Here is a 23,409-nt window from a genome sequence, read left to right as displayed (position 1 = left end):
CTGAGGCAAGAGAATTGCTTGAGCCCAGGAGGCGGAGGGTGCAATGAGCTGAGATTGCACCACTGCACTCCAGCCTGGGGAACAAGAGTGAAACTCCATCTCAAAAAAAAAAAAAAAAAAAAAAGGAGGAAATTCTGCCATTTGTGACAATGTGAACTATAAACTTAGAGATCATTATGCTAGGTGAAATAAGCCAGACACAGAAAGAGAAATATTATATGCCATTTATATGTGGAATCTAAAATAGCTGAACTTAAACAGAGTGGTGGTTGTCCAGGTGAGAGGTGGGGAAAATGGGGAGATGTTGGTCAAAGGGTATAAACTTTCAGTTATAAGATGAATAAATTCTAGAGGTTTAATGTAGAGCATGGTATCTATAGTTAATAATGTATTGAACACTTAAAATTTGCTATGGTAGTAGATCTTAAGTGTTTTCACTACACACGAAAAAATGGTAACTATGTCAAGGTGACAGATATGTAGTTAGCTTGACCTTAATTGCAGAATCATTACGCAAGAAATGCTGATATCAAAACACCATATTGTACACCTTAAATATATGCAATTTTTTATTTGTAATAACTCAATTTAAAAAAGAAAACAACTGGAAAAAAAGTAGGCTATGTATCTTAAGCATATAAACATTTGACCCTTTCTTAAAAGGTGCTACAGGTAATACTCATCTATTTTCTATGTGGAAAGTGTTTATGAATACAGAACCAATTTATGCAAAATAAGATGCAAATTATTCTAGATGTAAAGAGATGAAATTTTTTTTAAAGTACACAGTTTTGACATACTATCCACTCTATCAAGCAGACCTAGAGGGATTCTGGAAGGCAGAGCTTTCAGCAACCTTCTAAAAAATTATGCAATGTTATTACACGGAATCAGAGATTGCTGTGATTTTTATTCAATTTGACATCTTGATGAGAATGAAAGTAGTAAGAATGAAGGTTTACAAACATTGCAATATTACTGTATCATTGTGATATGGCTTTACATTGATTATATGTAGAGAACAAAGTAACATTAGAATTAAGGCAATAACAACTTGTGCAAACCAAGCACATTACCCTGATACGGTCCTTGATAGAAAGCTCTTTTGGTTAGCTGATGTTTGATATTGCTGCATGCAGGTCATTGCTCTGAAGGATAAGCTATGAATAGAATTTTTTTTCATTAAAAAAAAAAAAATCCCTCCTACTGGCCCACAATAGCCAGAAGAAGTCTTCGGTAATCTCCACTCGTGTCACCTGCAATCATTGTGCCCAGAGTCTTCTGATACATCTGAGCAAACATCTGTTTTATTTGTACAAGGTCAATCTGCATAAGAAATAATATTTCTGTTAGAAAAGCAACTGTGATAACTGATATTTATTAAAATTCTTTTAAAATAATAATATCTTAATAATAATCAAAGCTGAAGGAGGAAAACACCAAGTGACTGACATTTTATGGCTGGCACTCATACCAATGCTAGCACTACCCAATGAAGGTCTGATTCACAATTCTGTAAAATACTGGATAAGGGTAGTACTAGTTTCATCTATTATTCCAAAGATACCAGTCATTTAAAGACATTTGATAGGATGACTATTACCAAAACCAAAAAATAGTCAGATGTCATGAAATGGGAACACTTGTACACTGGTCGATGGAAAAGTAAAAGGGTGCAACTGCTATGGAAAATAATATGGTAATTCCTCAAAGCAAAACAAAAAAACTCCCAAAGAATTACAATATGACCTAGAAATTCCACTTCTGGGTATATTCAAAATAAGTGAAAGCAGACTTGAACAGGTATTTGTACACCCATGTTCATAGCAGCATTATTCAGGTAGAAACAAACCAAGTCTCACAGATGAATAAAAAAAAAAAGGTGGGATACACGTACAATGGACTATTTATTACTCAGTCTCAAAAGGAAGGAAATTCTGACATGTTACAACATGAATAAACCTTGAGGACCCTATGCTAAGTAAAAGATGACAGTCACAAAAAGACAAATATTGTATGATTCCACCAATATGACGCACCTAGAGTAGTCAAACACAGGGACAGAAAGTCACATGGTTTGTTGCCACCAGTTGGGAGAAAGAAGAATGGGGAGTTACTGTTTAAGGAGTATGGATTTTCAGTTTTGTAAGTTGAAAAAACTTCTGAAGGTGAATGGTAGTGATGGTTGCATAACTATGTGAATGTACTTAATGCTACTTAAAAATGGCAAATTTTTATGTTATGTATGTTTTATCACAACTTAAAACATCCTGCTTAGAAAATTTAAGTTAAAGAACAAAGTTTCTTTCAAAATACCATATTCTGGTTGTTTTCTTTAAAAATAATCTACCTTCTTTGCTATAACTTAGGGTTTTTGGCCAGGTGCGGTGGCTCACACCTATAATCCCAGCACTTTGGGAGGCCAAGGCAGACGGATCATCAGGAGTTCGAGACCAGCCTGACCAACACGGTGAAACCCTGTGTCTACTAAAAACAAAAAAATTAGTGGGCGTGGTGGCACACACCTGTAATCTCAGGTACTCAGGAGGCTGAGGCAGGAGAATCGCTTGAACCCAGGAGGCAGAGGCTGCAGTAAGCCGAGATTGTGCCACTGTATTCCAGCCTGGGTGACAGAGCGAGACTCCGTCTCAAAAAAAACCACACACACACACACACACACAAAACCCAAAAAAACCCAATAATAATAATAATAATAATAATAATAATTTAGGGTACTTTTTTTAACACTGGATCTCTGTCACCAAGGCTGGAGTGCAGTGGTGCGATCACAGCTCACTGCTGCAGCCTTGACCTTCCGGGCTCAGGTGATCCTTCCACCTCAACATCTTGGGTAGCTGGGACTACCACGCCCCGCTAATTTGTGTGTGTGTGTATTTTTTGTAGAAATAGGTTTCACCATGTTGCCCAGGCTGGTCTCAAACTCCTGGGCTTAAGCAATCCTCCTGCCTCGGCCTCCCAAACTGCTGAGATTACAGGAGTGAGCCACCACACCCCGCCATGTTTTCTTTCAATTAAAAGTTCAGGTTGGGTGTGGTGGCTCACACCTGTGATCCCAGCACTTTGGAAAGCCGAGGCGGGTGGATCACTTGAAGTCAGGAGTTCAAGGCCAGCCTGGCCAATATGGTGAAACCCCATCTCTACCAAAAAATACAAAAACTTAGCTGGGCACAGTGGCGCACACCTGTAGTCCCAGCTACTCTAGAGGCTGAGGTGAGAGAATTGCTTGAACCCAGGAGGTGGAGATTGTAGTGACCTGAGATCGCACCTCTGCACTCCAGTCTGGGTGACAGAGACCGTGTCTCCAAAAAACAAACAAACAAACAAAAAGGCACAAATGTCATTTCTTCTGAGAAAACAATAATTTTTTATAAGTGCAGTAAATATATAAAGTAAAATTTTAAAAAATGAGGCTATATTTAAGGGGACAATGATGAATATTTTAAAAACTTTATTATTAATAAAGGATGCTAAATTTAAATAGTGTTGATATCCAATAGGATTAATCTACATAGGCTTTTCATATAATTTTTATATAAGCAAAATGAAAATCAAAAGATAAATGTCTAACTTCCCATCAATTTGTATTCTCCATTGACCTTCTCAAGTAGTAAAATCTGTTAGTATTATCTTCATTAGGGCAGAGTGGCCTATTTCACTAACACAAGCTTCTCCCACAGCATGAGGAAAGTGAATTTTCTGTTCTTTATACCACCTCTTTTAGGTGACAAAGAGAGCTCTTTCTTACCATTTTTGAGGGATTGACAACCAACTGGGGAACTTCTAAGAAATCAACATTGAACATGGAGTAGACTCGACAAAAAGAGAGAGGCCTGCCTCACCTCACTTCGAGTGACCACAATCCTGACCAGGGTGGAGTCATCTGTGCCAGCACCTTTCATAGCATAGTAGAGCCTCTCAGCAAAGAAGGCAGGGCGGTTCAGGGCACACTGCACTGCAAGTTAGAGATGGTTGAGACATGGAATCATGATCTGACAAGAAGTGTACCCCTCCAGCTTCATTTATCACTTCTAGCCCTCCTTTGATTATTTTCTCTGTAATCATCTCAGAAGCATGAGGTGAGTTAAGGATGTTCAGATGTTCTCCTCCTTGATTTTTTTTGAGAAGGCTCTCTGTCACCCAGCCTAGAGTGCAGTGGTGCAATCATGGCTCACTGCAGCCTCCCAGACTCAGGTGACCTTCCCACCTCAGCCTTCTGAGTAGCTGGGTGTGAGCCACTGCCCCTGGCCCGACATTCCACTGTTAATACCAATGTGTTACTAATACTCCCCTTAGTCCTAATATCCATGAGAATGAAACTTTCACTTTGTTAGACATCTGTGTATTAGACCACCAGAAACTGGTTGTTTAATTTCAAAAAGGAAATGAGTCTCACTGGGCTGAGTACCTGAAATACCTGTTTTGAGGACTCAAACTGCTTCATGGTGATACTGTGAGTTCCTCAGGGCTTTCCCTTTCTCTTTAAAGGAAGTGCTACAACTATCAGGTATTCTTGCACAGTTCTCAAGAAAGGCCTACAGATGAAGGCCAAATAATCCCCAAAGAGCCCTGCTTGATCACAGCACTACCACTCATAGGAAACTGCATGTAAAAATACAGGATTGTTTCTGGGGGCTTGTCCAATAAAGAAAACAAAGAACAAAAAACAAACCCCAAAGGATTAGGAGGTCACCTACTGCCTAAGCAGATTCCACTTGGACTATATTATCAACATTTAAAGGGAACAACTATTCAAAGCTCCCACTCATTTAAAAACAAAATAAAGCAAAGCACAAAAATATCTTACAGATGGTCTTCAAACCACTTTCCACATATCCGGAAAACTCACGGCTCACACTGCTTAATAAATCTCGATTAGCCATCTGCAAACAAAATTAAAGGGTTAAATATTTTTTTAAATCTTAAAACAGAAGCCAAATCTTCAGAAGAAAAGCTCATACTCTGGAATAAGCCTCCATGGTAGCTCTCAGCTGAGGAAAGCTTCTTGTGGCAAGGATCATGTTAAAGCAAGATTCATCGGTCCCTAGTCTCCCCTCACCAGCTTGATAGAGACGCTGAGCATCTTCCTGAGCCATTTGGTGGTTTACACTCTGGTTCTCATCACGATTTCCCTGCAAAAGAGAAAGGCAGAAATTGGAAGAAATAAATAAAAGTTCCACTAAAACACTTTTTTCCAATCTAATTCACTTTTGGATTTAAAGAGACAATTTATTTTATTTCATTTTTTTGTTTTTGTTTTTTGAGATAGGGTCTTCCTCGTCACTCAGGCTGGAGTGCAGTGGCACAATCACGGCTCAGTGCAGTATCGACCTCCTAGGCTTAAGTGATCCTTCCACCTCAGCCTCCCGGGCAGCTGGAACTACAGGCACAAACGACCATGCCTGGCTAAGTTTTTTATTTTTTGTAGAGGCAGGGTGTCTCACTGTTGCCCAGGTGCTGTTCTCTAACTCCTGGGCTTAAGTGATCCTCCCGCCTTAGCCTTCTAAAGTTCTGGGATTATAGATGTAAGCCAATGGGCCTGGCCTAAAGAGATAATTTATTAAAGATTAATCCATAATGTCTGTCATGCATATCCTTCATTTCTATGCATGGAAATACAACTAGTAATTTATTATACTGTCAACTGGATTTTATAATATAAGATCATGGTTTAATGAGGTTATGTTAAAAATGAGGGCTTTTGGGAGCTAAATTAAACCCAAATGTTTAAACAAAAATATCTCTACTAGGAAATATAAACTACCACTCAAATGAAGAAACAGTTCTCTTAGCTGGAATTTAAGACCAATATGCACTGTACTGAGTTCTACTTTGTATTCATTCACGCGACTAAGAGATATTAAGCACTTTCTTTGTGTCAGGCACTATGTTAGGTGGTAGGGACACAGGAGAGACAGGGTCTCTGCCCTCAAGAAATTTAACTCTAGGGCAGGAGGGAGGGAGGGTGTAATATGGAGGCTTCATAAACTTTCTTTTCTTCATCTGAGTATATTTTTTTAAGAGACACGATTTCACTATGTTGCCCAGGCTGGAGTGCAATGGCTATTTGCAGGCATGATCATAGCCTCAAACTCCTGGGTTCAAGTGATCCTCCTACCTCAGCCTCCAGAGTAGCTGGGAATATAAGCTCACACCACCACACTCAGCCATCTAATTATAATCTTAATATATAGGTATTTACTATAAATACATGCATAAAAATGACACATGAGCTTTACAGAAGAAGCTACAAATAACTCACTTTCTGCTAGACTGTGCCTATTTGTATACCAACTCTTCCCTGGAATAGGAGAAAAGGAAGGAGGAAGGAAGTGTTTAAGCTTAGATGGGCAGTTGGTTTCTCTCAAAAACAGAAAGACAAACCCAAACAAGAAAAGGTTGCCTTTTAAAGTCTCAGGGACCATCTTAGGAACAAGATGGAAAGATGCTCCTTGCAGCTGAAGAACTGTCTTCTGAGCACCTGGCACAAGGAATATGTAGAGGCACATTCTACATGGGCGACTGAATATAACACAGGAAAAAGTAGTCACGAAAAATTTCCCCAATTATTGCCTTTGGATTCACACACACTTTCCTAGGAAGTTACTCCTCTACTCATGCCCTGGAAAAGGTAGGGCTGGGCCTTGAACTCTGCATAGAGACTCAGCACCTCATGTAAAATCTTAATACTCGTTTTTTAGTATTGTCTGTTTTCCTTCTTGTTTCTTTTAAATCCTAACCTACTTCCCTTCTCTGTTACTCTGATGTAGGTAAATTCAATTTCCTTCAACCCATTTACTTTGCTTTCTCATTTCCATGTCCACTCACTGTTACACACTATCCTTTCCACACCTACCTCCCTTTTTATTTTTTTAGATGGAGTTTTGCTCTTGTTACCCAGGCTGGAGTGCAATGGCAGAATCTCAGCTCACTGCAACCTTCACCTCCTGGGTTCAAGCGATTCTCCTGCCTCAGCCTCCCAGGTAGCTGGGATTACAGGTGCATGCCGCCACTCCTGGCTAACTTTTTGTATTTAGTAGAGATAGAGTTTCACCATATGGGGCAGGCTGGTCTCAAACTCCTGACCTCAGACGATCCACCCGCCTCAGCCTCCCAAAGTGCTGGGATTATAGGCGTTAGCCACCACACCTGGCCCCTCCCTTGGCTCTTTAGAGCCCCTCCTCTCCTTTAGATCCCTCCAGATGGTCCAATCTTGTGCACTTGCACAATAGCCAGTAACTCTTGATATTGAATTAGCATGCTAGTCATTTACATAATCTCTTTCAAATACACCTTCATCATCTCATTCTAAGTGTGCTTCTTTTCTTTTTTCTTTTTTGAGGGCAGGATCTCACTCTATTGCCCAGGCTGGAATGCAGTGGTGTGATCACAGTTCACTGCAGCCTCAATCTCCTGGGCTCAAGTGATCCTCCCACTCAGCTTCCTGAATAGCTGGCACTACAGGCACATACCACCATGCTTGGCTAATTTTTAAAAATGTTTTTTGTAGAGATGGTTTCTTGCCATGGTGCCCAAGCTGGCCTCAAACTCCTGGCCTCAAGCAATCCTCCTGCCTTGGCCTCCAAAAGTGCTGGAATTACAGGCGTGAGGCACCATGTCTGGCCCTAAGTGTGTTTCTAATGCCATTCCAAATACGTTGGAGTATTTTCTGTCAATTCTCCAGCATATCTGGGGAATCAAAATAAGGAAGGTGCTAATCACAGTTATTACTGGGAACCCTAAAACATTTTTCTGCATTTCTGGGTCTCCTCACAGAGTCCTCACTTCCTGTAGCACCTCTATGGCAGTCCTACACGTCTTCACTTGATGGTACGGCATAATGGGGCAGGATAGTGATAAGCTCAAGTGTATACTTTCATCCCCATCCCAGCCACAGAGCCTCGTATTGGTTTCTGATTCCATACAACCTTAGAGGTTAAATCTCTAATTCCTTACAAAAGCCAGATTTACAGGAATAAATCTCAACAGTAACTACAAAGAAATCTGTACACTGGTTTCTGTGTTGTCCTTCTGAAAGATGACAATATTGCAAGGTGGCTAAATATTAAAAGGAGTAAAGAATGCTCACTGGCAAAAGACTTTTAAAGTATGTTCCCTCTATCAACGCACAAGCATTCATACTGTACTTACCTGGCACATGGACACAAGTAAACGCTCAAAATGTCCTGATGTATCTGACCTAATGTCCTTTTCAAGGTCTCGTCCAAATTCTGACTGATAACATCTGACAATTTCTCGGATTTCCTGATTTGTTCTTGTGCACAAAATCTCAATCAATACACGTTCCTGAGTTCCTGCTCCCTACATGAAATGAAGGGAGGATTATACAAATAAAAATGAAATTTCTGCAAGTAATTAAATCTTAACTGCTTCATCAAATATTACTTTGTTCTCTAGAACTAAAAACTATATATTCAGATGGATGACGGGAAATAAAGAATTGCTTTAATTACCACTGTAAATTCAGAACTGCCATAATTTGTACGGTCTTACATATGAAATAGGACAAAATACTCACAACAAATGACATACAGTACCTGCATTGCTTTCCGTAAGCTCCAGGCATCGTAATACGTAGGAGGCATGAAGAGGGCCAGAATCAGTTCTTCCATATTTCCACTTAACTCTGATTTGAGATCTTTGATTAAATCCTATTTAATTACAAATACAAGCTAAGTATATGTGTTCTCCAAATTTTGTCACTTGAGTGTAATGTATGTACAAGCAGATCTATTTTATTCATTCTATCAATGAACATTTAATAAATTCTTATTCCACTCTACGAGGTACAAAAACAAGGGATATATGAAACAAAGAATTATTCAAACTAACAAAATGATAAACAGATATTTACTTAGTAAAAGAAACTGTTCTGGCCGGGCGCAGTGGCTCAAGCCTGTAATCCCAGCACTTTGGGAGGCCGAGACGGGTGGATCACGAGGTCAGGAGATCGAGACCATCCTGGCTAACACAGTGAAATCCCGTCTCTACTAAAAAAAAAATACAAAAAAACTAGCCGGGCGACGTGGCGGGTGCCTGTAGTCCCAGCTACTGGGGAGGCTGAGGCAGGAGAATGGCCTGAACCCGGGAGACGGAGCTTGCAGTGAGCTGAGATCCGGCCACTGCACTCCAGCAAGGGGGACAGAGTGAGACCCCCGTCTCAAAAAAAAAAAAAAAAAAAAGAAACTGTTCTTGGTTCTATGAGGAAGTAGAAACCTTTATGATCTTGTTCTTATTTTTTTGTTGTTGTTGTTATTTTTTTTGAGACAGAGTCTTGCTCTGTCACCCAGGCTGCAATGCAGTGGTGCGATCTCGGCTCACTGCAACCTCCGCCTCCTGGGATCAAGCGATTCTCCTGCCTCAGCCCCCTGAGTAGCTGGGACTACAGGCGCATCCTGCCACGCCCGGCTAATTTTTGTATTTTTAGTGGAGATGGGGTTTCACCACGTTGGCCAGGCTGGTCTTGAACGCCTGACCCCAATTGATCCACCTGCCTTGGCCTCCCAAAGTGCTGGAATTACATGCATGAGCCACTGTGCCCAGCCAATCTTGTTCTTATTTGGAAAGATACACATCTAAAAAATAATAATAAGGTAACCTGTACTCTAGCACTGGGTAAGCAGCATAGAAATAAGTAACAGAGAAAGTTGAAACAGAAAAAGTTCAAAGTCAGCTAGACAGCTCAGAAAAGAATGTAAAAATTAGCACGCAAAGAGGAAGGAGAAAGGTATTTCAGGTAAGAAGGAATACCACCAAGGAACACAGAAGCGGTTCCCAGCCTTGACTCTTCATTACATCCATTTGTGGAGCTTTAAAAACAAAACAAAACAAAACAAAACAAACCACTGACGTCCAGGACTAAGACTCAGAGACTGTGTATTTTTAAGTTTTAAAGGAAATTACGATGTTCAGTTAAGGTTGAGAATCACGCATATAGAGGCAAGAATGAGCAAAGCTTGTTCAATGGAACAATAAGACAACTGTTTTTGTTACAGAGGAAGGTTTTCTTTTTTTTTTTTTTTTTTTTTTTTTTGAGACGGAGTCTCGCTGTGTCTCCCAGGCTGGAGTGCAGTGGCATGATCTCGGCTCACTGCAAGCTCCGCCTCCCGGGTTCATGCCATTCTCCCGCCTCAGCCTCCCAAGTAGCTGAGACTACAGGCGCCCGCCACCACGCCCGGCTAGTTTTTTGTATTTTTAGTAGAGATGGGGTTTCACCATGTTAGCCAGGATAGTCTCGATCTCCTGACCTCGTGATCCACCCGCCTCGGCCTCCCAAAGTGCTGGGATTACAGGCTTGAGCCACCGCACCCAGCCCAGAGGAAGGTTTTCATAATAGATGAGTTAAAACAAAGTTGTAACTAAATCTTGGATTATTACATTGAATGCCAAGCTAAAGAATGTGGACTTGATTCTGTTTGCTGGGAGGAACCACTGGAAACTTTTCTGTCTTTTTTTTTTTTTTTTTTTTTCCTTTTTGTGGAGAACGGGGTCTCGCTATATTACCCAGGCAGGTCTCGAACTCCTGGGCTCAAGCTATCTTCCCGCCTCTGCCTCCCTGAGAGCTGGGATTACAGGCGTGAGCCACCGCGCCCGGCCATGGAAACTTTTCATGCAAGATAATGGCACTGATGTAGCAATAATATTCAGAATGGATGACGGTGACAAAGAAGCTATAGATGAAAACATTTAGGCTACTGGAATATTTAGTTAAGAGGTAATAAAGTCTTGGACTTGAGTGATAACAGTGGAAATGAGAAGAAACAAAGTAGACAAAAGAAACATTTTAAAGGGCCACTCTATAGATTAGATCAATAAAAACTAGTAAATAACCAATTGCTAGGACAAAGCATACAGAACACTCTGACTGATAAAGAAAAACATGGAATCAAAGATGACTCTATAGCAGGCTAGAACAGTATTTTACTAATTAGGAAGTTAAGAGGTGGCTAGTGGTATGGAAATCAGATTGTTAGTTTTAACTCTAAAGCAATATATAAGAAAACTCGAGATAGCATTGTACAGCCTAGATAAAACATTCATAACATGGCAAATATCTTTGTGAGAAAAGTGAGTCTGATGTTGAAGCTTAAGGAGATCTAGGGTTTATGTTGCATAAACAGTCACTGGGCTGGGCAGACAGGGAAAGGCAGAATAGAATAAGCAAGGTGGGACTAATCAATGGACCACTACACCATTCTGAAAAACATAAACTAGATGCAGAGAACATTAGGACATTTTTAGGATTCCTATCTAAATGACAAAGCAGGTCGGGCGTGGTGGTGCAGGCCTGTAATCCCAGCACTTTGGGAGGCCAAGACGGGCAGATCACATGAGGCCAGGAGTTTGAGACCACACTTGCCAACACGGTGAAATCCCGTCTCTACTAAAAGTACAAAAATTAGCTGGGCGTGGTGGCAGACACTTATAATTCCAGCTACTCGAGAGGCTGAGGCACGAAAATTGCTTTTGCCTGGGAAGTGGAGGCTGCAGTGACCGGAGATCGTGCCACTGCACTCCAGCCTTTTGAGACTCTGTCTCAAAAAAAGTAAAAAATAAAATAAAATAAAATAAATCAATCAATAACGCAAAGCAGTGTGCTATCCATGTTTTCCCATTATATCTGAGGAATAGTGGCATTTTTTAGCCATAGAATCTTGTTGGATTTAGAAACTGATAATCCATTCAACAAATATTAAGTGGCTACTTGCCATTATACACTTGGTACTGTAATACAAAGATGACTATGACCATGGTTTGTCCTATGGGAGCTCAGTTTTTGGGAGTGGGCCATAAGATTAGTTATAACAGAGGTTTTACAAAGTGCTGTGTACTTAATACTACAGTATTAAGAAGAAGCTAAATTCTGTCCAGACTAATGAAAGAAACTTCACAGAGTAGCTGATATGTAAGCCAAATCTTAAAGAAGTTGGCCATGAAAAAAAGAAAAGGTATTCAAGGCCAGAAGAATGGCATGTACACAACACAGAAGCATAAAAGATCATGGTGCGTACACAGAATGGCAAACATTTCCATATTATTATTTTTTTGATATAGGGTCTTGTTCTGTGACGCAGGCTACAGTGCAGTAACACAATCACAGCTCACTACAGCCTGACTTCCTGGGCTCAAGCGCAATCTTTCCACCTCAGCCTCCCAAGCAGCTGGGACTACAGACATACACCATCACACCCAGCTAATATAATTTGGTGTCATTGTTGTTGGAAATGAAGTCTCCCTATGTTGCCCAGGCTGGTCTCGAACAGCTGGTCTCAAGAAATTCTCCTGCCTTGGTCTCCCAAAGTGCTGGGATTACAGGCATAAGCCACCACGCTCAGCCCATATAATTTTAATATAGGACATGTTTAGAGAAAGGGAGAGAAGCACAAGACGAAGAATAAACAAGGGCTATGTAATAAGCCTTGAATCCCACTGTAACAGGCAGAAGATTGAGAACTATCCTCTTGATCATGATTGTAGTCGTGATCTACTTTCTACTGAATATCTATCACATGTGTGACCGGAGTAAGGTATAATTATGAGATCAAGGACTACTCTAGAATGAAAAAGACTTTTAAGAGAAATAGGCAGGGCGCAAAGTGCTATAAACCCAGCACTTTGGGAGGCCTAGGCAGGCACATCACTTGAGGTCAGGAGTTTGAGAGCAGCCAGGCCAACATGGTGAAACTCTTTCTCTACTAAAAATACAAAAATTAGCCAGGCATGGTGGCGTGCACCTGTAGTCCCAGCTACTTGGGAGGCTGACGCAGGAGAATTGCTTGAACTTGGGAAGCAAAGATTGCAGTGAGCTGAGATCGCACCATTGCACTCCAGCCTGGACACTGCAGTGAGACTTCATCTCAAAAAAAACCAGAGAAATATATAGGGAATACAGTACTCTTGAGGTCTCTGAAGTCTAGTTGTCCCTTTTTTGCACCCCAGGTACTAATCAAAATATAGTATCCAATCTGACATGAATGCAGAGTCTACCGGCCACTGCTGGTGCTCACTCCAGGAAAGAAAAACATACCTTGCCATAAGAGGTCTTAAATGCTGCTTTAATTTTTTGCCTCTGATCATTGGAACGGTTGGCCACCACATCCACAATTGCCTGCTCGTCTGTCCCTGGAAGAACCACACATGTTTAAATAAGGACAAAGTATGTGCTAGGTGCTGCTTGAGGTCATCTTTTTTTTTTTTTTTTTTGAGACACAGTTTGTCACCCAGACTGGAGTGCAATGGTGCGATCTAGGCTGACTGCAATCTCCACCTCCCAGGTTCAAGCAATTCTCCTACCTCAGCTTCCCGTGAAGCTGGTATTACAGGCATGCACCACCACACCCATCTATTTTATTTTTTATATTTAGTACAGATGGAGTTTCGCAACGTTGGCCAGGCTGGTCTTGAACACAGGTGATCCGTCCACCTCAGCCTCCTAAAGTGCTAGGACTATTGGTGTGAGCCACCACACCCAGCCTGAGGTCAACTCTGAGAATGCTTACAAGGAACCAGACATCAGATTAAATTCAGGTACGTGCACCCAGGCTGACACATAAACTTGGTTTATGAGATAAGGTTTATTTTTACTTTAGAATTGATCACTTTAACTTATTAACAAAGACAAAAATTTGTTTTCCTTACCAAAACCCTTCATTGCCTTACGAAGAATTTCTGCATCTCTCATAGCATCAAAGTTGGCAGCTGGTCGGATAGTTCCTTGAGTGCCCTGAGTCATTGCAGCAGGCTGAAAATAAAAGACATAAAATCTGAGTCAGCATTTCCAGAAAATTTCTAATGAGGAAACTTAAAGACTTCCCCAGACATCAATCTTAAGTAAGAAGGCCAGTGTTTGGGTTTTAGGGCAAGGATATGAGCATTTTATTACCAGGGCTCATTCTGGAACAGACAGGAAAGACCTATCCCCCTTCAGGACAGATTTTTCTCCTGCCAACAGATAGCCAGACACCAAACTTCCAGGAGACAAGATGGCCAAACTTGTGAAATTAAAGTCACAATCTTCTTATGGTTTCCTTTTTGGTAGAATAGGAAGAAAAAAGGAGATTGATCCCTGAATAGTGTGAGATGAGCAACAATGTTTAATTTAAAAACAGAAGAATATAAAATGGCTTTAGTGAAGTAGAACATGAGTGCCCAGTGAGATTTCAAACCAGCAATATAATTTTAGTAATATCTCTTAATTTCCTATATGGACCCTGATTATTACACATGAAATAAGTCTATATGAAAATAAAAAATTGCCATTTGGTAAATACTATGGTAGTAACTGTTTCAGGCAAGAATCACCAATGGGTGCTAAAATTAGGTGGCAAAAGTATAAAGAAACAGGATATTTGCATAGCTTACAACATTACAGCAGAGAAACCTTGCAGACACCAACTTAAATGATCAAAATTAATTATCACCAGTAATGGAATAAGTCAACAATAAGTACCTCCTGATATGATGCACTGGGGGCACAAAATCATTTCTGTGGTACTCTTGCCAAAAAGGCATGACCTGGATTTAACCATGAGAAAATATCAGACAAACCCAAATTAAGAAATATTTTACAAAATAACTGACAGTGTTCTTCAAAAGCATCAAGGGCATGAACAACAAAGACTGAGGAACTATTTCAGATTAAAGGAGACTTAAGAGACATGACAATAAATACAACACTGCATTCTGGATTTGATCCTGAACCAGAAAAAGGACATCATTGACACAACTGGTGAAAATGAAATAAGGTCCATAGGTTGGGTAACAGTACTATATCAATGTTATTTGCTGATTTTGATCGTTCTATTGTATTTATGTAGGAAGTTAACATTTGGAGAATGTGAGTACAGGGTATATACGAATTATTTGTACTATTTGCAAGCCTAAAATTATGTCAAAATTAAAAGATAAAACAATTTAAAATACAAAGCTATGAAATAACTCAATAGTTTTTCCCTATTTTTTATTTTTTACAGATAGGGTCTCACTCTGTTGTTCAGGTTGGAGTGCATTGTTCAGGTTGGAGTGCAGTGGCACAAACATAGCTCGCAGTAACCTTGAATTCCTGAGCTCAAGCAATCCTCCTGTCTCAGGCTCCTGAGTAGCTAGCGCTACATGCATGTGCCCAGCTAATTTCTTACTTTTGTAGAGACGGGTGTCTTGCTATGTTGCCCAGGCTGGTATCGAATTCCTGGCCTCAAGTGATCCCCCTGCCTTGGCCTCCCAAAGTGCTGGAATTACAGGTATGTGCCCAGCCCAGAACAATTCAAGAAGTTTCTTTGGGTATTCAAGTCAGGGCTTAAGAGGAATGGGATGAAGATGATGCTCCACTACTTTTTAAAAAAATTTTAATTGTAACAACACATTTCTTGTATGTCTGAATGTTGACCTAAAATAAAGATTACTGTTGTAAAATAAGCGTTTTTACCACAGAAAACACACACACGCACACACACAATTAATTCAGTATCTCCAAAATATTATCATTTAAACATGCAATCAATACCATTTCAAAATAAAAGGTGATTCAACTGCTTTTTAGACAACTGAAACTGTTCTTAAAGTTATACACATTGAATACAGCAGTATGCCAGCACTTGTAGGGGCAAACAACTGAGGAGATGAGAACAAGCCCCATCTTTCAGCAGCTTTTCAAGATAACACTTTTATGGGTCAATAGCTCCTCCCACTCACATATATTTTTACTCCAACATTTTCTTCTACTAGTAAGCCTTAACATCCATCCTCTACTAGTTTCCAAGCTAGGGCTGTAAGCAGAGAACTAACAAATATACCTATAGTGGTTTTAATAGAAAGCTAAAATTATTCTACTTGTAGCAAATATTCAAGTATAAAGAATTTTTATGAGCCTTCATGTCTCAAGAAATTAAGTTTCCTTTGATGTAACCACTGTCACTAAAATCCTAAACAGGACAGAAGCCATTGTTTCTAATACACTGGACTAGATAAACTAACGCTCACTGTGTATCGTCTGATGATTCTCATTTTCTGTGATTCTCTTCTGTAAAAAAAAAAAAAAAAATATATATATATATATATATATACACACACACACACATGTATTGACTTCATATCTTATCTGTGGGGGAAAATTTTTTTGATGTATTCTCTGTTGAAAGTCTAAGTTGGAAGTCAATTTTCAAGAATACTGTCATCTTCCAGGCATTCAACTGAATTCAAAGAAAAGAAATCAGGATCTGGGCTGGGTGCAGTGGCTCATGCCTGTAATCCCAGCACTTAGGGAGGTCGAGGCAGGTGGATCACAAAGTCAAGAGATTGAGACCATTCTGGCCAACATGGTGAAACCCCGTCTCTACTAAAAATACAAAAATTAGCTGGGCGTGGTGGTGCACACCTGTAGTCCCAGCTACTCAGGAGGCTGAGGCAGGAGAATCACTTGAATCCAGGAGGCGGAGGTTGCAGTGACTCAAGATGTCGCCGCTGCACTCCAGCCTGGCAACAGAGCAAGACTCTGTCTCAAAAAAAAAAAGAGAAATCAGGATCTGTGTTCTTGAGGTTAAAACTCTAGGGGAGAGTTCTCAGCACAATCCATTACCAGAAGTTCCAACATTTGCCATTCTTTTTTAATGCCCATTTGATTCCAACCTTCTTGCTGAAAAACTATCATAGAGCTGGGTACAGTGGCTCACACCTGCAACTCCAGCCATTTTGGGAGGCTGAGGCAGGAGGATCACTTGAGTCCAGGAGTTCAAGACCAGCCTGGGCAACACAGCAAAACCTTCATCTCTACCAAAAATTAAAAAATTAGGTGGGCATGCTGGTGCACAACTGTAGTCCCAGTTACTCAGGAGGCTGAAGGAGGAGGATCACTTGAGCCCAGCATTTCGAGGCTGCAGTGAGCTTTGATCATGCCACTGTACTCTAGCCTGACCTGAGCAGCAGAGGCCCCGTCTCAAAAATGAACAAACAAACGAAACAACAACAATCAACAACAAGACTATCAGAGAATTAGAGAACTGGATCAATCAGGAGGGATAAAGTGGCCCAACTTCCCATCTAAGACAAAAAATTTTTTTGCACCTTCCTTGATACACACAGACACATCCATACTCACATCAACCAAAATCTGCCTGTGGACTTTCAGTGACAAGAAGCTCACCCCTCACAGGGTAGCCTATTTCACTTCCATCTTAAAGTTCTTCCAAAATCTAACACTCTACATTCTGTTAACTTCTACCTACTGGATTTAGTTCCAGCTTAAGGTGGTAATTGTTACATAAAATAAGTTGCATACGAGACTAACAAAGAAAAGAGAGAAGAATCAAATAGATGCAATAAAAAACGATAAAGGGGATATCACCACCGATCCCACAGAGATACAAACTACCATCAGAGAATACTATAAACACCTCTATGCAAATAAACTAGAAAATCTAGAAGAAATGGATAAATTCCTAGACACACACACTCTCCCAAGGCTAAACCAGGAAGAAGCTGAATCCCTGAATAGACCAATAGCAGGCTCTGAAATTCAGGCAATAATTAAGAGTCTACCAACCAAAAAAAGTCCAGGACCAGATGGATTCACAGCCAAATTCTAACAGAGGTACAAAGAGGAGCTGCTATCATTCCTTCTGAAACTATTCCAGTCAATAGAAAAAGAGGGAATCCTCCCTAACTCATTTTATGAGGCCAGCATCATCCTGATACCAAAGCCCGGCAGACACACAACTAAAAAAGAGAATTTTAGACCAATATCCCTGATGAACATCGATGCAAAAATCCTCAATAAAATACTGGCAAACCAAATCCAGCAGCACATCAAAAGCTTATCCACCACGATCGAGTGGGCTTCATCCCTGGGACACAAGACTGGTTAAACATACGTAAATCAATAAATGTAATCCATCACATAAACAGAACCAAAGACAAAAACCACATGATTATCTCAATAGATGCAGAAAAGGCCTTCGACAAAATTCAACAGCCCTTCATGCTAAAAACTCTCAATAAATTAGGTATTGATGGGACGTATCTCAAAATAATAAGAGCTATTTATGACAAACCCACAGTCAATATCATACTGAATGGGCAAAAACTGGAAGCATTCCCTTTGAAAACTGGCACAAGACAGGGATGCCCTCTCTCACCACTCCTATTCAACACAGTGTTGGAAGTTCTGGCTAGGGCAATCAGGCAGGAGAAAGAAATAAAGGGTATTCAATTAGGAAAAGAGGAAGTCAAATTGTCCCTGTTTGCAGATGACATGATTGTATATTTAGAATACCCCATCGTCTCAGCCCAAAATCTCCTTAAGCTGATAAGCAACTTCAGCAAAAGTCTCAGGATACAAAATCCATGTGCAAAAATCACAAGCATTCCTATCCACCAATAACAGACAAACAGAGAGCCAAATCATGAGTGAACTCCCATTCACAATTGCTTTAAAGAGAATAAAATACCTAGGAATCCAACTTACAAGGGACGTGAAGGACCTCTTCAAGAAGAATTACAAACCACTGCTCAACGAAATAAAAGAGGACACAAACAAATGGAAGAACATTCCACGCTCATGGATAGGAAGAATCAGTATCGTGAAAATGGCCATACTGCCCAAGGTAATTTATAGATTCAATGCCATCCCCATCAAGCTACCAATTACTTTCTTCACAAAATTGGAAAAAACTACTTTAAAGTTCATATGGAACCAAAAAAGAGCCTGCATGGCCAAGATAATCCTAAGCCAAAAGAACAAAGCTGGAGGCATCACATTACCTGACTTTAAAGGCTACTCCAAGGCTACAGTAACCAAAACAGCATGGTACTGGTACCAAAACAGAGATATAGACCAATGGAACAGAACAGAGGCCTCAGAAATAATACCAAACATCTACAACGGTCTGATCTTTGACAAACCTGACAAAAACAAGAAATGGGGAAAGGATTCCCTATTTAATAAATTGTGCTGGGAAAACTGGCTAGCCATATGTGGAAAGCTGAAACTGGATCCCTTCCTTACACCTTAGACAAAAATTAATTCAAGATGGATTAAAGACTTAAATGTCAGACCTAAAACCATAAAAACCCTAGAAGAATACCTAGGCAGTATCATTCAGGACATAGGCATGGGCAAGGACTTCATGTCTAAAACACCAAAAGCAATGGCAACAAAAACCAAAATTGAGAAATGGGATCTAATTAAACTAAAGAGCTTCTGCACAGCAAAAGAAACTGCCATAAGAGTGAACAGACAACCTATAGAATGGGAGAAAATTTTTGCAATCTACTCATCTCACAAAGGGCTAATATCCAGAATCTACAAAGAACTTAAACAAATTTACAAGAAAAAAATCAAACAACCCCATCAAAAAGTAGGCGAAGCATATGAACAGACATTTCTCAAAAGAAGACATTTATGGAGCCAACAGACACATGAAAAAATGCTTATCATCACTGGCCATCAGAGAAATGCAAATCAAAACCACAATGAGATACCATCTCACACCAGTTAGAATGGTAGTCATTAAAGTCAGGAAACAACAGGTGCTGGAAAGGATGTGGAGAAATAGGAACACTTTTACACTGTTGGTGGGACTGTAAACTAGTTTAACCATTGTAGAAGACAGTGTGGTGATTCCTCAAGGATCTAGAACTAGAAACACCATTTGACCCAGCAATCCCATTACCGGCTATATATACCCAAAGGATTATAAATCATGCTGCTATAAAGACACATGCACATGTATGTTTACTGCGGCACTATTCACAATAGCAAACACTTGGAACCAACCCAAATGTCCATCAATGATAGACTGGATTAAGAAAATGTGGCATATAGGCCGGGCGTGGTGGCTCAAGCCTGTAATCCCAGCACTTTGGGAGGCCGAGATGGGCGGATCACGAGGTCAGGAGATCGAGACCATCCTGGCTAACACGGTGAAACCCTGTCTCTACAAAAATACAAAAAACTAGCCGGGTGAGGTGGCGGCGCCTGTAGTCCCAGCTACTTGGGAGGCTGAGGCAGGAGATGGCGTAAACCCGGGAGGCAGAGCTTGCAGTGAGCTGAGATCGTGCCACTGCACTCCAGCCTGGGTGACAGAGCGAGACTCCGTCTCAAAAAAAAAAAAAAAAAAAAAAAAGAAAATGTGGCACATATACACCATGGAATACTATGCAGCCATAAAAAAGGATGAGTTCATGTCTTTTGTAGGGGCATGGATGAAGTTGGAAACCATCATTCTGAGCAAACTATCACAAGGTCAAAAAAACCAAACACTGCATGGTCTCACTCATAGGTGGGAATTGAACAATGAGAACACTTGGACACAGAATTGGGGAATATCACACACCGGGGACTGTCGTGGGGTGGGGGGAGGGGGGAGGGATAGCATTAGGAGACAAACCTAATGTAAATGATGAGTTAATGGGTGCAGCACACCAACATGGCACATGTATACATATGTAACAAACCTGCACGTTGTGCACATGTACCCTAGAACTTAAAGTATAACAATAAAAAAAAATTGCATACATACATGTGCTTTACTTTTAGTGTTTTATGTTTAAAAATCATTCATATTCAGTCATAAAATGATTTCCCTAAAAATACAAGCATGCTTAAACTACAATCAAAATTTTCATAACAAAAGTGATTACAGGTTTATAATATGATTGGCAAACAACTTCAACAATGAAAAAAAGGACTGAAAGCAACTTACATGACTGTATCAGCAAAGCACCTTTGTATAAGAGAGAGACCACTGGTCTAGAAGGCAGAAGATATAGACTAGAATCTTCTCAGCTTTGTCCTTCACTAGTTTTGTGGCCCTAGACAAGTTTCTCAACCTCTCTGGAGCTCACATACCTCAAAGTGAGCTTAAAAAATCACTAAGGTGTTCCTCTTCCAATACTAGAATCCTTCTCCTACCCTAGCCTAAAACAAGCTTGAAAATGCTAGATATCCGGCCGGGCGCGGTGGCTCAAGCCTGTAATCCCAGCACTTTGGGAGGCCGAGACGGGCGGATCACGAGGTGAGGAGATCGAAACCATCCTGGCTAACACGGTAAAACCCCGTCTCTATTAAGAAATACAAAAAACTAGCCGGGCGAGGTGGCGGGCGCCTGTAGTCCCAGCTACTCGGGAGGCTGAGGCCGGAGAATGGCGTGAACCCGGGAGGCGGAGCTTGCAGTGAGCTGAGATCCGGCCACTGCACTCCAGCCTGGGCGACAGAGCGAGACTCCGTCTCAAAAAAAAAAAAAAAAAAAAAAAAGCTAGATATCCATGAATATCCAATATAGAAATTAATAAGAAAATCAAAATAAAAGTAAGCATAAAAGTATGCTGCTTATTATGTTCCTAGTAACTTGCATAGGCTATAAAAAAATTAACAAGGCAATTTAAGAATAAAATTTGGGATTAAAATAAGAAGCCAGGCCATGCGCAGTGGCCCATGCCTGCAATCCCAGCACTTGTGGGAGGCCGAGGCAGGTGGATCACCTGAGGTCAAGAGTTCGAGACCAGCCTGGCCAACATGGTGAAACCTCGTCTCTATTAAAAATACAAAAAATGTGCCAGGTGTGGTGGCGTGCACCTGTAATCCCAGTTACTCCAGAGGCTGAGGCAGGAAAATCACTTGAACCTGGGAGGTGGAGGTTGCAGCGAGCTGAGGTCGTGCCACTGCACTCCAGCCTGGGTGACAAGAGTGAAACTCCGTCTCAAAAACAAATAAATAAATAAATAAATAAGCAGCAGCCATACATAGTAGGGCAAATATTTAATATATGGGAAACTCTGCAGCTACTGAGAAAATCCATTCAACGGACTAACTGGCTACCATGTCTAAAGCCCTACCAACCATTACAGGAACATAAAGATAAAATAGATACAGTTGAGCCCTTAAGGAAGTAATGAGAGACAAGTACATGAGAATCAGAAACAAAGGCACACATATAAAGGACCTAGTGATTAGTGAACATTAGAAAACCTTACTCACTTCACTGCTATAATCCAAAGAAACAGGAGAGAAAACAGGATAGGAAGGAAAAGATTCTGTATTGATCTGAAAAAAGAGTGAAAAGTTATAAAGGTAAAAATGGGAAACAAAACCACCCTACATAAATCACTGTCAGAAATACCAATCCCCAGCCACCCAAATTCATAGGTATAACTGCTGGTAAGGGCAGGGAAAAGGAAAAAGAACTAAAACCAAGAGCCCAGGTGAATTTCTAGGATAAAGTTGTGAGAATCATTACCTATGAGATTGGACCTATGCTTGTCTTCTCAAAGTCATCAGGACACTATTAATGCAGATGGACCAAAGAAAGTATGGAGCCTATTAGAAGCAAAGACTTTAGTCTTCCATTACAATAATGGGCCATTTCTTCTGACCCATGGAAACCTCAGCAAAGGGAAGGTTCCTTCTTTATCTAACTACCTAGACTGAGCTTAAAAGGTAGGAACAAAATACCTGACTAGGGTAAGTAGGTTGTCCTCCAGGATACTGAGAAGGCATCTGTCCTCCAGGAAAGCCACCTATATGTTAAAAATAATAATAATACAGCAACAGGTCTTATATGTTTTAATTTTTCAAAACAGCATTGATGACTATGAATATGGAAACATACAAGAACATTTACACTATGATATTCATGAGGATAATTTTTAAAAAATATAATTTACTGAATCTAAAACCAACTTTGGTCATAAGAACCTTTTTAATATTCCACGTTCTACAAAAGATCCTCACAAATAACACTTTTTCACACTTGAACCAGATTAAATTCTGATTCCATCTGGAATGGTTATCATAATATAGTTCTGGGGGTGGTTTCACTAGTGGTACAGGAGTGGGCAGAGAAGTTCCTGAAGGCTTCCTTTTTGGCTTTGGGACAGATTTTTTTAATAGAAAAAGTGTGACTTTATCTCTATTTTACTGATTAAACTTTTCCATCAATGTAATACATTTCATAAAACCATTATGTTTAAAATTATTTATGGAAATATCTAAACATTTATTGCAGATTACCTCAAATAAAAACTAAGTTCTCTCAATGGCGATTTTAAAATTCAAAATATCATGATACTGTTTTTGTCTGGACAGCTGGTACCTACCAGGTAGTGGGACCTGTGCTGGACCACCTCCATAAGATTGTGAAGGTGGCTGTGGGTAGCCAGAAAAGCCTGCTCCACCTGGTGGGACTCCAAATCCTTGGCCTGGAGGAACTAGAGAAAAGAACAGGTCAATAAACTATAGTACAGTTCTCATGATTGCAGGAAAAACCTTAGAAAAATGTCTATTGTTAAAAGTGGAAAAAATATGCTATTAATGCTATAACAACAGTCCCTTTTCATCTAGATTCAAAACTTCAAATTATCCAGTAAAAAACAAGTTTT

At 40.3% G+C, this 23,409-nt stretch overlaps 1 protein-coding gene across 6 annotated transcripts in view; it reads right to left on the bottom strand.

Moving 5' to 3' along the window:
- Window positions 1–545: 545 nt before the first annotated feature.
- The window catches only part of ANXA7 (annexin A7), a 40,548-nt gene continuing 17,684 nt past the window's right edge, over window positions 546–23,409 (bottom strand). For 3 of the 6 annotated variants that reach the window (XM_077945227.1, XM_028853433.2, XM_028853436.2), the window contains 10 exons: window positions 23,128–23,238; window positions 22,484–22,548; window positions 13,678–13,780; window positions 13,067–13,161; window positions 8,577–8,690; window positions 8,170–8,340; window positions 4,980–5,150; window positions 4,826–4,901; window positions 3,861–3,973; window positions 546–1,326 (listed from right to left, as the gene is read on the bottom strand). In XM_077945227.1, coding sequence (XP_077801353.1) covers window positions 1,204–1,326; window positions 3,861–3,973; window positions 4,826–4,901; window positions 4,980–5,150; window positions 8,170–8,340; window positions 8,577–8,690; window positions 13,067–13,161; window positions 13,678–13,780; window positions 22,484–22,548; window positions 23,128–23,238 — 1,142 coding nt within the window. In that variant the 3' untranslated portion in view covers window positions 546–1,203. Of the gene's footprint in view, window positions 1,327–3,860; window positions 3,974–4,825; window positions 4,902–4,979; window positions 5,151–8,169; window positions 8,341–8,576; window positions 8,691–13,066; window positions 13,162–13,677; window positions 13,781–22,009; window positions 22,076–22,483; window positions 22,549–23,127; window positions 23,239–23,409 lie in introns of all 6 variants that reach the window. The other 3 variants (XM_028853431.2, XM_028853435.2, NM_001260935.2) reach the window with 2 other exon arrangements.

The sequence above is a fragment of the Macaca mulatta genome, chromosome 9 (genome assembly GCF_049350105.2).
Source record: "Macaca mulatta isolate MMU2019108-1 chromosome 9, T2T-MMU8v2.0, whole genome shotgun sequence".
In the NCBI taxonomy this organism is placed as follows: domain Eukaryota; kingdom Metazoa; phylum Chordata; class Mammalia; order Primates; family Cercopithecidae; genus Macaca; species Macaca mulatta.
This window is presented reverse-complemented; position numbering and strand designations above follow the sequence as displayed.